At 31.7% G+C, this 16,527-nt stretch overlaps 1 protein-coding gene across 5 annotated transcripts in view; it reads right to left on the minus strand.

Annotated features, from left to right (window-relative positions):
* LOC143079110 (solute carrier family 12 member 4-like) overlaps positions 1-16,527 on the minus strand; it is a 73,669-nt gene that overhangs the window by 15,319 nt on the left and 41,823 nt on the right. For all 5 annotated transcript variants that reach the window (XM_076254290.1, XM_076254293.1, XM_076254292.1 and 2 more), the window contains 10 exons: positions 15,967-16,110; positions 13,497-13,682; positions 8,737-8,966; positions 8,022-8,227; positions 6,857-6,997; positions 6,241-6,339; positions 5,122-5,179; positions 3,886-4,004; positions 3,305-3,479; positions 2,605-2,703 (listed from right to left, as the gene is read on the minus strand). In XM_076254290.1, coding sequence (XP_076110405.1) covers positions 2,605-2,703; positions 3,305-3,479; positions 3,886-4,004; positions 5,122-5,179; positions 6,241-6,339; positions 6,857-6,997; positions 8,022-8,227; positions 8,737-8,966; positions 13,497-13,682; positions 15,967-16,110 — 1,457 coding nt within the window. The remainder of the gene's footprint in view (positions 1-2,604; positions 2,704-3,304; positions 3,480-3,885; positions 4,005-5,121; positions 5,180-6,240; positions 6,340-6,856; positions 6,998-8,021; positions 8,228-8,736; positions 8,967-13,496; positions 13,683-15,966; positions 16,111-16,527) is intronic.

The following is a 16,527-nucleotide window of genomic DNA, read 5'->3' on the forward strand; positions in this document are numbered from 1 at the left end:
TTTATAGCTGACTATGTGGTATGGGCTTTGCTCATTGTTGAAGGCCGTACGGTGACCTATAGTTGTTAATGTCTGTGTCATTTTGGTCTCTTGTGGACAGTTGTCTCATTGGCAATCATACCTCATCTTCTTTTTTATATGGCTATCAATTATCAGTTTTGAAAATACTTTGTTAATTCAAATTATATATTGTTCATATTGAATTCTAAAACCAAATTTAAACCTTGTTATAGCTTAAGGTCAAGCTATAATAAATGGGCTATGTCACAGATTTCTTAAAATTTTGCATACACCTTTGACTTATTGAATTGTATCCGAAAATCAAAAAAAATATGCGGCTTTATCTCCTTTTTTCCCTGCCTTAGGAGACTTAGACTAACGGAATGGATACTGATACTTGTAAACGATTGAACAAATAAATGAATAAATTATTATTATTAACCGTGTTTTCCCTAAAATATTACTGATTGAATTCTTTCAAAATAGGTGCCTAAGCAGACTTACACTGACGAAAGGGGTACCGATACTTGTAAATAATTGCTCAAATTAATAAATGAATTAGTATTATTACCTGTATTTTACCTGAGTTTACCTGTCAAAAATAATGCCCGCAAATGTAATCAAAAGCTGTGCGCAAACGTAATGATTTTTGCGCGGAAATGTAATGGTAATGCGCGCAAACATAATGCACCGGGTTTATTAAAGATTTAATCTTTGGTTTGTTCTATTACTTGTGATAATTTTTGTGGAAGTGTTGCGTGAAAAGAGGTAAAATTTCCTAAAAGATGGGGCTTATTCATGAAGAATTGTTTAGCAAATTATGTAATGTGTAATACCTGATCCCTATGACTGCTCTCTTTTTTTTTTCATTTGATTTAAAATGTTATCATGTCTTTTAAAAGCTTACTGTATGTTATGGGTTTGCTCATTGTTTAAGGCAGTACTGTGACCTATAGTTGATAATCTCCTAGTTCTTTGGTCTTTGGCTTATAGTTGTCTCATTACAAATTAAAGCATAGTATTGTATTTTTTAAATTATTAATTTATGTAGAAGGATTTTATAATAAGTTCTATGAAGATTATGTATCAAAAATTTGTAATTCATTGTCTCCTCTCTCAAAAACCTGAACTAATTTCTTATATAAATATAAAAAAAAGAATGAAATGTTGTCAGAAATATATTTTATGGAAGGTCTCAAAAATTTTACTTCTATCCTCTAATCAAAGTGATGGAAATCACCCATGGAAAGATTAGAAGAGAAGTTTTAATTATTTCATATTGAGGTATGGTGGGGAAAAATGCACTATTGCTGAAAATTGCGTTAACAGCAGATCTTTGGAAGGAAACATGCTTTTCATGTATGAGGATAAAATGAGCTCAAATTAAATAATATGGGTAAACAAAAAATTGCAAATCAAAAATTCTCCTAGTAAATGTTACCAACTATCCTTGTAAGATATACAATCTAGACCAACAGCTAAGAACTTTAGTATCAACAAAAAAAAATCTAAAAATTTTGTTTTGGTGCATTTTGTAATTTGAAACAGAGGTTATATGACATTGAAGATTAAAAGTTGTAGAGTGCCTTTTGATCAATTTTTAAAATATTTTTCAACACAGGGCATTGAAAATGTACTTTTTCAACGTATACAAATAAAAAAAACTTATTTATTGAAATGTGGATTCTTTCTTGATTGCAAAAATATATTAATAAAAATTAAAATGACTAAAATAGACATAATAATTGATGGGGAATAAACTAATAAACAATGGTTTGTTATAACTAAAAGTTGAAAATTTTTAAAACTGTTTCAAACCAATTCCGTATAAAAAAAAGTGAACTAATCTAAATTGTTGATTAATTACAGATGATTATTAGAAATTTAACAAGTAAATTATATAGGCCTTACTTGAATACCTTTTAGATCTTCAAATTTATATTCATATTTCATTTTTTTTTAAAGATCTTGTTAATCCTTAATTAATCATTTATCTTTCAGATATACTTTACAGAATCAATTTAAGTAATATAGATCAAAAGTAATAGGCAATAAATAAATAATCCTTATATATTAAACATCTAATATACACATTTTTGTATTCAATTATAAGGTCAGATATTTGTTTATTGAGATATTACAGTAGGTTGATAGGAAATGTGGTCAATTTGATTGACAGTTTAGGAGGTGTGGCATTGTAATCAAAGGTCCACCTGGTCTCTGATTGTTTAGTGATAATGACAGTTGTCAATCATACTATTATTGTATCAATACTCAATTACTTAACCAAACTAATTTAAAAAGTCTGCACATGAACACACCTTAATAACATATATTCTTAAATGAACTGCTCCAATAATATACCCATTCTTCAGTTTATATGTCTATATGTCTATCATATGTGCACATACATGAGAACCATAGGGAACTATATTTCAGTGTGAATACATTTAGTAACAGTAGCTAACCTGTCGTGTTGTTAGGGAGGCCGGTACCTTAGTAAAGATTTAGAACAAGTTCTAATCTTTCCAAAAATGTTTTGCACAGTCTGTCTTCTTAAAAATTCGAATACAATGAGGTTCAAACTGTAACATTTTAACATACCAATGATAAAACTGGAATCTAGGCCTCCAACTTGGTGTCCTAAGTAATGTCTGTAAAGCACAGGCCATGTTAACAAACCCGTAACACATCAGGAAAAACCTGTAACAAAAAAAATAAAACATGTTTAAACATTGTACAACTACATTCAAGATGCAAAATCGTTTAAAACTGTACAAGATTGTGAATGATATTTAAAAGCTTGAGCATAAATCTGTATTGTCAGTAATCTATATCTAGAGTGCTAGAGGACACAATTCTGGAATTCCTTGAATCTTTATTCCCTACATCTTTATCATTCTGCTCAGCCAAACAACAAATTAAGTATCAAATCTAATGTTTGTCAACTGATTTGACCATCTACATACAATCTGTATCTACAACAGGGCAAATTGATTCAAACTGTGCCTTACATCTTTTATTCTATTGCATTTTGTAAAGCTATATGCAGAATACTTGATTATAGTCTGGATTCATTAATTTTGTGGGTACCCATTTTCTTGGATTAAGGAAATCTAACATGTTTGTGGATATTTAATTTCGTGGTTTTGCTGAGCTCTGTGTACTATCCTATAGAAAATTTGTTATTCGTTGAACATTTAATTTCGTGGTTCACCAGTACCCACGAAATAAACGAAAATTGTTATTCAAAGAATAGTAATGAATCCACAGTAATAAAGCATATTCTATCATATTAACTTACATTGTAATAATAGGAGCAACATAATCTAAGTTTGCTATACAGATGCCTATCTCTGATATCAACACAGTCATAACTAGAGCCCTGAATGGTTCTCCCCTCTTAGTGGTTACACTGAAGATATTCAGAAAAGGCAGTACACCGTCACACCCTATGGCTTGTAACAATCTGGGAGCACCTGAAAATAAAACAACATTGTTTAAATTCTTGCTTCATAATAAACCCATTTATTAAACTCTTGCGGCCAAATTTGGTTTTTACTGATAATATAATAGTTGTCAAAACATTAATTTTTCATCGCATTTTCCATTTTCCATTGTTATCTTATGAAAATAATTATATCAAGGTGAAGAATTTTTCTAATAATTCAGAGAGGAAAACGAAAATCACTTGTGATTGTCAATGGAACCATTTTCACAAATGAATTTTTGGCCCTTTTCATAGGACATAGTGAACTAAAACATTCATTCCTTTTTTGACGTCTAGAAAATATATTTATCAGTTTCCAAGCTATTCAATTTTCCAAGATTAGGACTCATAAGTTGTTATATTTCACTATGATTTTTTCTGGTTCCTCTACAAACCTGTCAAACTCTGTAAACCAGCTCCAAGAGTGGACAGGAAAGAACCAATCAAAATGACCCATTCATTTGGCCATGACAACTTAGCTACAACCAAACCTGAATCTATACTTTCACCAAATCTGAAAATATTTATAAAGTATTAATTTTACCCATATAAACAATGTTTTTACTAACATACGATAAATAAGTAAATAAATAATAATGAAAATCCTGTCTTCATTACAATAGTGTCAAATTCAAAGGATTTTCTATAATTTTCACAGTTAGTGAGTTAGAATGTGGTTGTTTTTCTCCTTTTTAGGGGCATATTGCTGTTCCTTCACAGACCTCTATATGTCTGCTTCATTTATATTTGACAAAGTGACTGTCTCGTTTCTAAATTTCTCTACTTGACATTATTCTTATTTATTTCATATCGGTTGAGAATAAGATTCTCTTATTGGATAAAAAGGGGACACATGACATTCATTATTCTTCAGTAATGAATTTCATCGGTCATCAACAGAACAAAACGGACCAGAAAACTGGTCGTTAACGAACTTTTACATGATAACGACCGGTGGGGTGTGGTTTCCGTCTGATAATGACCGTTGGGGCGTGGTTTCCGTCTGATAATGACCGTTGGAGCGTGGTTTCCGTCTGATAATGACCGTTGGAGCGTGGTTTCTCTGTTAATGATCGGTTTTGTGGCTTCTCTGTTTAGAGAGATGTACCTTTTATAAAACATGTTCCTCTTTTTAATATCATACTTAAGTAGTTGAATTGTTTTTTATATGTTTTCGTTAATTATAAAATTAAAGAGCTCTAGATTAATTAGATTTAAGCATTACTACGACTGGTCTTCACTATTTGCCATAGAAATCATGCATCTACTCGAGTTCGCTTTAGGCTTTTTGAATTTATGAGAATTTTTCAAAACATGGTTTCTCAATGAAATAAACATAATAGTTTTTGAAAAACTGGTCATTATCGTGATACATGGACTGCCCGTAGGAAAGTGGTATTGACTGCGACAGCGATAATGACCTCGCCTTCGGCTCAGTCATTATCACTATCTTAGTCAATACCACTATCCTGTGGGCAGTCCATATATCACGATAATGACCAGTTTTTCAAGAACTATTATATAAATATCATTGATTTTCTTTTGTTCTGAATATCCATGATATATTTGTCACTGGACATTATGAAGCAAACAATTAATCAAAACTTTCATTATCATAAAGTTACACATACTTATCTCTCATGAGGTCTCCTTCTATAATGGCAGCAAAGAATATCACAGAGGTGAAATCTGAATTTAGGTTAAAGAACGTTATCTGTGATGCTATCTTTGAAATGATCTTACATTTGACCTAATTAGTAGAAAATGTTCAAAGAAATACCTAAATTCTTCATTTATCAAATATTGATTTGATTTAATGGTATTTTATGTGTTTTTGGTGCCACTTTTAAGCACCGCTTTTGGGCTATTTCCTGGTGGCCAATTTTATTGGTGGAGGAAGCCGGAGTGCCCAGAGAAAAACGTCTACCTTCAATAGCAAAACTAAGAATCCTAGTCAATTAAGATTGGAGTCTAGTGCACCGACACGAGCGGGTTGAACTTACAACCTGAAATATTGTACTTGGTATTAATTTGTTGATACTTTTAAGTGTGATAAAAAAATTATCGATTGCAACAATGACTTAAACATAATATTGTATGCTAGTTACACACAAATAGACCACTTTCGAGTTCATCCATCACCGGAAAAAACTCGTCAATTATGCGCGCCTTTATGACGTCATTTACCAGATAGAGGGGATCGCCTGTATCCCTGCACTACTCGTTCATCAAGCGTCTTAGTGATCGTCATTGTGCAGGATAAACTAGAAATAATGTTTGTTTTGTAAGTACTTAATTATAATTCCCTAATGACAGCAGTGCTGATTGTCAATTATAAGAATTTAATTTGCCAAATAATTCGTGCAATAAAGCATTATATTTTCCAACCACTCGCTCATCATTTAAATGGAAGTGACGATGCCCCTAAACGCAAGAATGATGTTCACTACAACCACAGTTTTTGAAGGAAATGCATCGAACTAGAAAGTTGTCTATTGAATTTCATGCCTATCAAGGTAGACAAAACTGAATCAAGACACCATAATATTAACTGTATACTCTTTTTTCTTTCAGAGTAAAAGCAGAAAATCATTTAAATTCCGAAAAAAACATTTTCCTCACTCAACTGGTTAACATATTTTACCTAAGAGTCCATACTTCATAGCTAGCAGGATATACTAAGTTTAAGGTCTAAATCACAAAATAGAATACCCTGAAGTGTTTTCTGACAAGATTTAAATAAAGGATACAGACAAAAGAAGTAGTTATTATGGCACAGATAGTTCCTACAGGAATCGAACGGGACGCATCAGCTAAGTCACCTGACCTGTTAGATCCAGCCATTATACCTGTAACGAAAAACAACATAAATACGATCAGAAGTCATCTGACCTGTTAGATCCAGCCATTATACCTGTAACGAAAAACAACATAAATACGATCAGAAGTCACCTGACCTGTTAGATCCAGCCATTATACCTGTAACGAAAACAACATAAATACAATCAGAAGTCACCTGACCTGTTAGATCCAGCCATTATACCTGTAACGAAAAACAACATATCCAAGAACTTATTTGGACCACATTTGATTTGTATACCATGTGTGCAATCAGGGTCACTGGATCATCTTTAATGTTTGAAGGTCACAAGAATCGTGATTTAGAAGACAACAACTTATGACATAGTAATTCTGTCCGCCAATGATTATATCTTTATAGGTTATCACTCCATCAATAAGATTATCATCCAAACCCAGTACTTTAAAGGCTAGAATTGGTGTAGATATCTTGGTAAAATGAGTGAGTTTACTTTAGAAATGCATGTCATTTGCTAGATCTTAGCTCTAATTACCAATAATACCTACCAGTAACAGACGGGAAATAAATGGCCATCAGCACCATAAAACTGGAAGTTATATCTGCCACAACCTCTCCATACAGACGATTACCGTGGGTTTCCTGACCAATCACTCGGTCTTTCATGGTGTATCTACTGAACAAATTATCTACAAAACAATTCATATCAGTATAATTATATTTCAATTATAAATATATGATTTTTTTCTAATTATGATTTTAGTTTGATTTATTTATTCCTTTTAACACCACTTTTAAGCACCCCTTTTGGGATTTTTTTGTGGCGGCTAGTTTATACTGGCTAAGGAAGCCTGAGTGCCAGGAGAAAACCTAGTCAATGAAAATTGGAGTTGAGTGCATTCGCACCAGTGGGGTTCAAACTCACAACCTCAGTGTTGACTGGCTAGTGATAACAGTAGTATCTATTTAGACCACTCTGCCACAATTATGATTTTAAAGTTCATATTATTGAAAAACTATCGTTAATTTTTTTTCCATCATGTTTAATCCGACACATTCTGTATGTGCCTCTTGTCTCAAGCCAGGCACCTGTAACCCAGTGGTTGTCATTGTTTCATGTCTGCCATATATTTTTTCCTAAATTGTATTAGATAATTTAGGTTGTTAGTTTTCTCATTTGAATTGTTTCACATGTTTCATGTCTTGGTCTATTATAGCTGACAATATTGTACGGATTCTTCTCATTGTTGAAGGCTGTACAGTGACGATTCTTCTCATTGTTGAAGGCTGTACAGTGACGATTCTTCTCATTGTTGAAGGCTGTAAAGTGACGATTCTTCTCATTGTTGAAGGCTATACAGTGACCTATAATAACTTTTATCCTCCTCAATAGAATGATAAACAGAAATATCACCTTCTTGACACAATGTGAAGCTTTTTAGTTCGTTTGCTGAGCTTTTGCCAAAAGGTTCACATTGTGGCTTGTGGCTGATAATTTACAATATCAATATGTAGAAAACATGATAATCTATACTTATCCTCATCATTTGAACATGGGTGGAAAAATGTCTTATTGGCAAGCATACCTTCTGATTCTATAACAACTATTTATTGATTCATTGAGATGGATATCAAAACTTTTCTGTAATATCTGCAAATGGATATTTAACCAACAACAAATAAGCAATTCAAAGACACAATAATAAAACCTACCTTTGATAACACCACTAGCTATGCCAGGTATACCAGCCATCACTTTTGTTTCATGCTCATTGAAATAATCATCACAAATTGTCACATTCCCTTGTAAAGTACAATATTTGGCATATATTCTACTATCATTGTTCTTATTACAGTACATAGAATCATTTATATATGACACTGACGAAGTTAAAAGTCTATCTCCTAGAAAACATATGCTGAAAAGAAAATCAGAGTAAAACCATTAACATAAAACAGAGAATATGATAAGAGTCTTTCTCTTAGAAAATTAATTTTCTACCAGGAACAATTTTCAAAAATGAATCATTTCATTTAAAACATAATAATGTGAATTTCACACCCTGAAAAACATCCAAAACTCTAGTAAAATTTTGATGCTAAAAAAATTGGCCTCTCAACATAAATTTTAAATGGTTCAATTTTTTGTGTATTGGTAAATGCTAACTGTACAGCTGTTTCCCAACTTCACTTTAGTTTGTTTATAAAATTTGATGTAGAATTTTTTACTGTATTTTTGGCTTTCAAAACTTATCGTTTCAAGCAAACATGATAAAAGTGATTCCAACAACAAAATGTTGTGCGATTGAAAAGGATATCATATATTTTTTCAAGCAAGTTATCTCCCTTGTTTAGGAGAAGTTGAATAGTTAACTCTCTTTATCTTAAAAAGTAATCTCCCTTGTATAGATGTTGTTAAAATACTTACTTCACACCACTGTCTGCATTTGATACAAAAAATCCAATATAAATACAGAATATAGATAATATCACACAGGCTAGAGACAAGGAAGCAAATTTACTGACAAATTTGACACCAATAAATACGATGACACTTAGTAACAATAATATCATTGTCCCGTACACTCTGTAGTTACTTAAAGCATTGGCTTCTATAGTCACATCACCAAATAAGGATATCTGTGGTGCCATGTATTTCTGAAAGTAAAAAGTAATTTAATGTTAGTAAGATCTGCATATTTAGAAGCATTGTGCTTATATAAAAGTGAAGGAAAGATTTAACACAGTGTTAACCAAACTTGCAAGACTCACATGGGTTGTCAAGGTCATTAAAAACAACCTCGTCAACACACTGTATCAGAACAGACTGATGCGAGTATTACCATCACAACAAAACCCAACTTCTTTTACTGTATTTAACAAAGATTTTCCCATTTCCTTATATTTCTGTCATTCATGAAACACCCTTTTTGTAATCATGTGGGCCAAGTCATTCTATTCAGACATAAGTTTCTGAAAAAATTCTAATGAAAGTATTTATATTTATTTAATGGCTCAACAAAAATAATAAGAATTTAGACATTGCAAATCCCATCAATTTGATGAAATCACCTTCATTAATTTTTTTAATATACATATAGATTCTACCACTGAATCGAGTGTGATACGATATTTATCCACTTGAGACCGTTAAATATTTAAAATTGAACTGTCTAGAGTGGATAAATATCGTATTACACGAGATTTGGTGGTGGAATCTGTTTCTTTGATGATTTCAAACAATACGCAGGCAAACTTATTCCTTCTTTGCAACTGATCTGCAAAAAGATGTGTTCTTTCTTTGTGACGTTATCAGGCATAGTTGCCTTTTTTCAATAGGAAATTCAGAGGATAACAAGACAATTCGAAGTCATAATCGTATTTTAACCAATGAAGAATTGAGATCAAACGAACCACACTTTAATTAAATTTTTTTATACAATGGGTGCAGAAAGGGATAAATTGACGAAGAATTAGAGAAAATGAAATATAACTTAGTTTACTTGTTTAATTTATTCCACCATCACCATCATTATCAATGATAAACATAACAGATAAGTTTCATTTCTGTCTTCAATATTTCATTTTTGTCTGAACCCTGTAAATCTCAATGGTGCACTTAAAGTCAGAGTAGAACCATCATGTCATGAAATATACGATCGTCAAGTTAACATGCAATAGGGATATGGTGATTTCAAGAAATTACATAATGTTTAGTCTTTCCTAACTTGCAAAAGTTCCACAAATTTGCCAATAGTTGATTTAATCTTAGACAAAATTTTCCATATTTTATCGAACGCTTTATTGAAATACCCCTCATAAACCATGAAGAGGCAGTATTCTAGAGTTCAAACATGGATGATTTGATATATATGTAACACTGTCATCATTTCTAGAGGGAAACCAAGCTAAGTGATTAACAAATTCTAATATTCCTGATTTCCTGGAAACAATTTTTCTGACTGCCTGGTGAAACTATGCAAGCAGATTTGAGTCTAAATGAGTCTTGTGACAACTAAGTATTTGGCTTGTGAAATTTTAACTAGAACAAGATTATGTGCACATAGAACAACATGGATCACACTGCCAAATTTTCATGTTCAGTAAAACCGATTTAATATTTGGCATATATCTTTTATTAAAATTTATTGTATAAGGAATATGTGTACTACCTGGAAAGCAAACTTTTAACAAAAATTTTTAACCTATCGATGTTCATGTTTAGTGTACTATGAAATCTGGGTCAAAAGTTTAATTGCATACATATGAAAGTTAAAAAAATCTTTCATTTTATCTAAAAAAAAAATCTGTTGATCATAAAGATTTCGATGTAAATTTGCTAACTATAGTCTACCTTAGAAACTTAAATAACATGGTTAACCAAAATTTAGTGCAGGAAAAACTAACTCAAATTACTGCATTATTGCCAATTGAAGTTCAATTTAATTTTAATTACAAAGGATACTGGATTTGAATGATTCTTGAATTTTTCATGAGATTCTATTTCAATTTGATGAGGTAATTCCAAGATTAGAAAACTAAGACAACTAGATTAACCAATGTTGACCAAGTTTTATAGTATAAACAGCCATGCCATGTCACAAGTTTGATTGCAGAAGATATTAAAACAGAACTAAATACTGTTCATATTTGTGGATTCATTATTATTCTTGAATACCACTTAATGGGTTTTTGTGGGTAGATGTAAAACACAAAAGAAAATCTTCGACAAATTTTATATAAGGTTGTATGGAGTCTTTGGCAGAACCACAAAATACATATCCATGAAGAGCAAGTTTTCCGCAATCATCGGAAATTGATAGGTACCCAAGTATAAATTGAATCCACAGTAATTAAACTGTATCAACTAAATGCTCTTAGTACCAAATAGATCTACAACTCCTTTTATAAAGACCATGATAGACGAGGAATCAATACTACGCAGAACGACTTACAGCTTTTAATTATGTTATGACTGACCCGTCTATATAAATATGTCAAATAATGTCACTATATACTGATGTATATGGACAATTACAATTGTTGTTTGTGTCCAGGGGAAAATTTACCGATGTTTTTCCATCAACTCCTATGAAGATTGAGAGATCGGTGATTTAAACTACCATCTAAACAAAATACAACTCTCAACAGTAGACAACATATTGGCTTCATCACTAACTCATTTGTATAAATACACCAAGGAACGGCCAAGGATCTTTTGGGACTTCTTATTTTTCTTCAATAATGTATAACTCTTCTATTTTCTTTGGTTTCCATATAAATCAAGGAACTACAGGGGTTTGTTGTATACAATATAAATTGTTAATCAATTTGACTGACATACACTACAGAGATTTCAATAAGTACTGTATATTCAGGAATATTTGCTGGAATTTAATATTTTAATTACTAAACATTGGACACAAATGAGAGATTTTTATTACTAGAAATTAAAAGACAAATTTTTATTTTTCATGCTTATTCTGTCATTATTTTTTGCAATCATAAAAATATCTTAACTTATCGAATAATATTTTGTACGGAAATGGTCTTGTCTCTTCTGATACATCATATCACTTTATCATGTTCATATGATAATTAACCTTCACTGGATAAATTATTGTAAATGTACTCTATTTTGAATGACCTTTTATTAGATGGTCAATATTGATTTTTTTTCTTTCAATGGAATGTAATAACATAGCTAATAGCTGACTAACAGGCATCAATATCAACTATAAGCAGTAATAAACACATTTTTTTCAAATAGGATTAAAAGAAGTTGCAAGTTTTAATATATAATCCCAACACTTTCAGTATTTGCCTGTCCAAATGCCAGACAAGGGTAAAACAAAAATTCCCACCTTGGTCGGAACAGGGGTATAACAATAGACCGCTTGATCTGTTATTGGTTCATTTAATTCAACTTCCAATGGTACAAAAACTAAGCACTATAGGTAGTTGGGTTTAATAGCTAATGAGACTAGAATTCTTTGTAAAATAAAGAACTTTCAATGATTTATAGAACTAGTGATCGAGTGTGCCTTGTTGATGTTGAAATGACTAGTGATCGAGTGTGCCTTGTTGATGTTGAAATGACTAGTGATCGAGTGTGCCTTGTTGATGTTGAAATGACTAGTGATCGAGTGTGCCTTGTTGATGTTGAAATGACTAGTGATCGAGTGTGCCTTGTTGATGTTGAAATGACTAGTGATCGAGTGTGCCTTGTTGATGTTGAAATGACTAGTGATCGAGTGTGCCTTGTTGATGTTGAAATGACTAGTGATCGAGTGTGCATTGTTGATGTTGATATTACTAGTGATCGAGTGTGCCTTGTTGATGTTGATATTACTAGTGATCAAGTGTGCCTTGTTGATGTTGATTTATAGAACTAGTGATCGAGTGTGCCTTGTTGATGTTGAAGTGACTATATTATGGCAACATTTCTTACCATTGTGGTAAAAGGCTGAAGTCATTTGGTCATATAAAAAGAAGATGTGGTATGATTGCCAATGAGACAACTATCCACAAAAGACCAAAATGACACAGACATTAACAACTATAGGTCACAGTACGGCCTTCAACAATGAGCAAAGCCCATACCGCATAGTCAGCTATAAAAGGCCCTGATAAGACAATGTAAAACAATTCAAACGAGAAAACTAACAGCCTTATTTATGTAAAAAATAAATGAACGAAAAACAAATATGGACTATATGTGACCATCTATCTTGACCTCTCAATATTTAATCAAGAAAGCACTTAAGCTTTAGGTTTTTTATCATGACAAACATAGGAAGATGTGGTATGATTGCTACTAAAACAACTATCCACTAAAGACTTAAATACAAGAATGTAACAGACTATCAGTCACTGTACTACCATTAATAATAAGAAATTCCATTCCGAAGGTGAATTATACCATATGTCCTTATCTATATTTCTAAGCTCAAGGGATGACACAGTGTGCAAAATTCTTACAACATGATTTTAGCTATTATGTAACATTTAAAATAGAAGGATTTAATGACAGACCACAACTAACCAGGAAGTAATATAGTAATTATTTTCCTCTCAAAGTTATGTGCAATAAAAGAACAAAGTTCCAATGCAAAGTAAATAATTATAATAGAAAGTTTTTAGTGTATTCAGTTTTTGTTTTTGAGGCAACAATGATCATTCACTTACCAACAAAATTTCTACTGAACCAATGATGTACATAGAGGATGCCACAGTGGTCCCTAGATAAAACAGTATCCCAACAGCCCCACCAAACTCTGGACCTAGTGCTCTGGATATCATGAAGTACGATCCTCCAGCAGGTACTACACCATTTGTAGCTATGGCACTCATAGATATAGCTGTTAACATGGTCTAAAAAGAAAAAAGCAAATGAAGCTATTATACTAACTTACTGTAAATGTAAAGTTATGAGCAATGGATGAGCAATGGATGAACAATTATATGAATGTATAATATGCTTTCATGGAACCTGATACCAAATTCAGGGGGTTCTATTCCCTATTTCGTGAAAAAAAAAATGATGAAAATGGTCATTATGTGTAAAAATTTGGTGAGTTTAAAATTCATAAGTGAAGAATCTGAAAAAACTTTACACAGTATAGCATGCTCATAAGAATCAAACAATCTTTCACATAATTGCACTATGTATTTCCTGAGAGGTGGAAGTTAAGTATCCAACAATCAATATTTCTTAAGAAAAAACCTAACAGAATGGGATGAACACTATATCACTATATTTTACCCTTTGGCTACATTTAGACCAAATAACAAGGATTTATTCCGAAACAAATTTGCCAAATGATCAACTCAAATACATGAAACAATTAGGCAAAACGATCAACCCCCGAAAGCTGAAACAATTAGGTCAAAATGAACAACCATAAAACCCCAAAAAATTAGGTAAAAATAAACAACCATAAAACCCAAAACAATTAGGTCAAAATAAACAACCATAAAACCCAAAACAATTAGGTCAAAATAAACAACCATAAAACCCAAAACATTTAGACCAAAAAGAACAACCGTAAAATCTGAATCAATTAGACCAATTGAACAACTGCAAAAGCAAAAACATTAAGGCCAAATGAACAACCATAAAAATGAAATATAAACATAATAGTATGACCATTTTATGTGTTAACTTCAATCAAAAGTATTGACACACATGAAGTTTAATTTCACAACTTGACTTGTAATAACAGTTGACTGCATTGTATTTTTACTTTAATCAGTAATCTGTCAATCAATCAACATGTTTACTCTAATGAAATAATGTTTCATTGAACTGAACCTAACAAGGTTTGTTCTAATTCTCCAGAGCACATCAGGGGGAAAATTAGCAAATTTATAAAACAGATATCATTCATCATACAAAGTATCTTATATAAGAGTAACTGCTTCTACACTGAATTCCTAAGCACTGGTATCCACAGTTCTTCAAATCCTATTTATAAGAGTGACCTGCTTCCCCTTTGTTAACTACAGCTCCTCAATTTGACCTGTTTTAAGATTTTTGAAACACTTTTGTTGATATACTAAGAGGAATAATGAATGCTTAGGCTTTTAATAGATGGGAAATCTTGACCACTTGGCTATATTTGTTGGGAAATCTTGACCACTTGGCTATATTTGTTGATGGGAAATCTTGACCACTTGGCTATATTTGTTGATGGGAAATCTTGACCACTTGGCTATATTTGTTGATGGGAAATCTTGACCACTTGGCTATATTTGTTGGGAAATCTTGACCACTTGGCTATATTTGTTGATGGGAAATCTTGACCACTTGGCTATATTTGTTGGGAAATCTTGACCACTTGGCTATATTTGTTGATGGGAAATCTTGACCACTTGGCTATATTTGTTGGGAAATCTTGACCACTTGGCTATATTTGTTGATGGGAAATATTGACCACTTGGCTATATTTGTTGATGGGAAATCTTGACCACTTGGCTATATTTGTTGAGATTTAATAGATGGGAAATCTTGACCACTTGGCTATATTTGTTGATGGGAAATCTTGACCACTTGGCTATATTTGTTGATGGGAAATCTTGACCAATTGGCTATATTTGTTGATGGGAAATCTTGACCACTTGGCTATATTTGTTGAGAAGTTTTGTGACAAGTCAAATATTCAGATCAGTCATTTTGTAGAAATTTTCCAAAGCAGATTTTGCATTTTTAAAAGTTACATAAAAATCTGTCCTATCTGAATTCAAAGTCCAGACTTACTTAAGTGCTATAACTAAATAATTTAATTTTGGATGTAATGCTTCTTCTGATTGGCTGACAGCTCATATACATAATTTTGTCATGTGACCGTGACGTCATCAATTTTTTTCATTATTTACTACGACTTAAAATGCAATCTTAAATTAAGTTACAAGGAATGACTGTAGTATTTTTTCTGTCTATATGAAATAACATAAAAAAATGTGGTGCACACTTTAAAATAACCTGCTTTGCATGTTATTCAGTGTGCACCACATTTTTGATATTTTTTCTTCATAGACAGAAAAAATATTCATGATATTACAGTCATTCCTTAATTGAACAATGGTGAATGTAACACAAGAAATACAATAATTAAGACTTCCAAAGCAACCCCTCCCCCAGATCATGACTACTTACTGTTAAACAACAGATAACTACAATTCCTAGACTCTCAAACAGTCCAGCCATGCCAACAATCCATGTCATACGGATAAACAGCAGTACACCAAATATATTCTGTATGGTTGGTAAATAAACTCCAAATAATGTTCCTAGTTTGGCCTGCAAAACATGAACATAGTGTTATTTTATAAATGTATTCTTTTTTTTTATTGTAAGCATTAAATTTTCAAACAGTTTTTCTAAAAAAATATGTAGTTGATTGCAAATCCTTTCAAGATAAATTGTAAAATGTTTATGCTAAGACAATGGATGGAAAAATCCTTTTTCCTACTATTTTTATAAGGATATCATGGATATCATGTGATATTCATTCTTTTTCTTATTTAAAGCTTTTATCCATATTAACATAAAAGCAAGCTTGTATCGTAGAAAGCTATATATCAAATAAACTTGGAATGTCCATGTATGTTAAGGGTATATTCTAAAACACTAACACTTTTGAAAAAGAACTTCTCAATTATTTCTATGTGAAAATTTAATTATTTTATTCTTTATCAAATAATGAGCATTATAAAT

This window comes from Mytilus galloprovincialis, chromosome 6, assembly GCF_965363235.1.
Source record: "Mytilus galloprovincialis chromosome 6, xbMytGall1.hap1.1, whole genome shotgun sequence".
NCBI classification, from domain to species: Eukaryota; Metazoa; Mollusca; class Bivalvia; order Mytilida; family Mytilidae; genus Mytilus; species Mytilus galloprovincialis.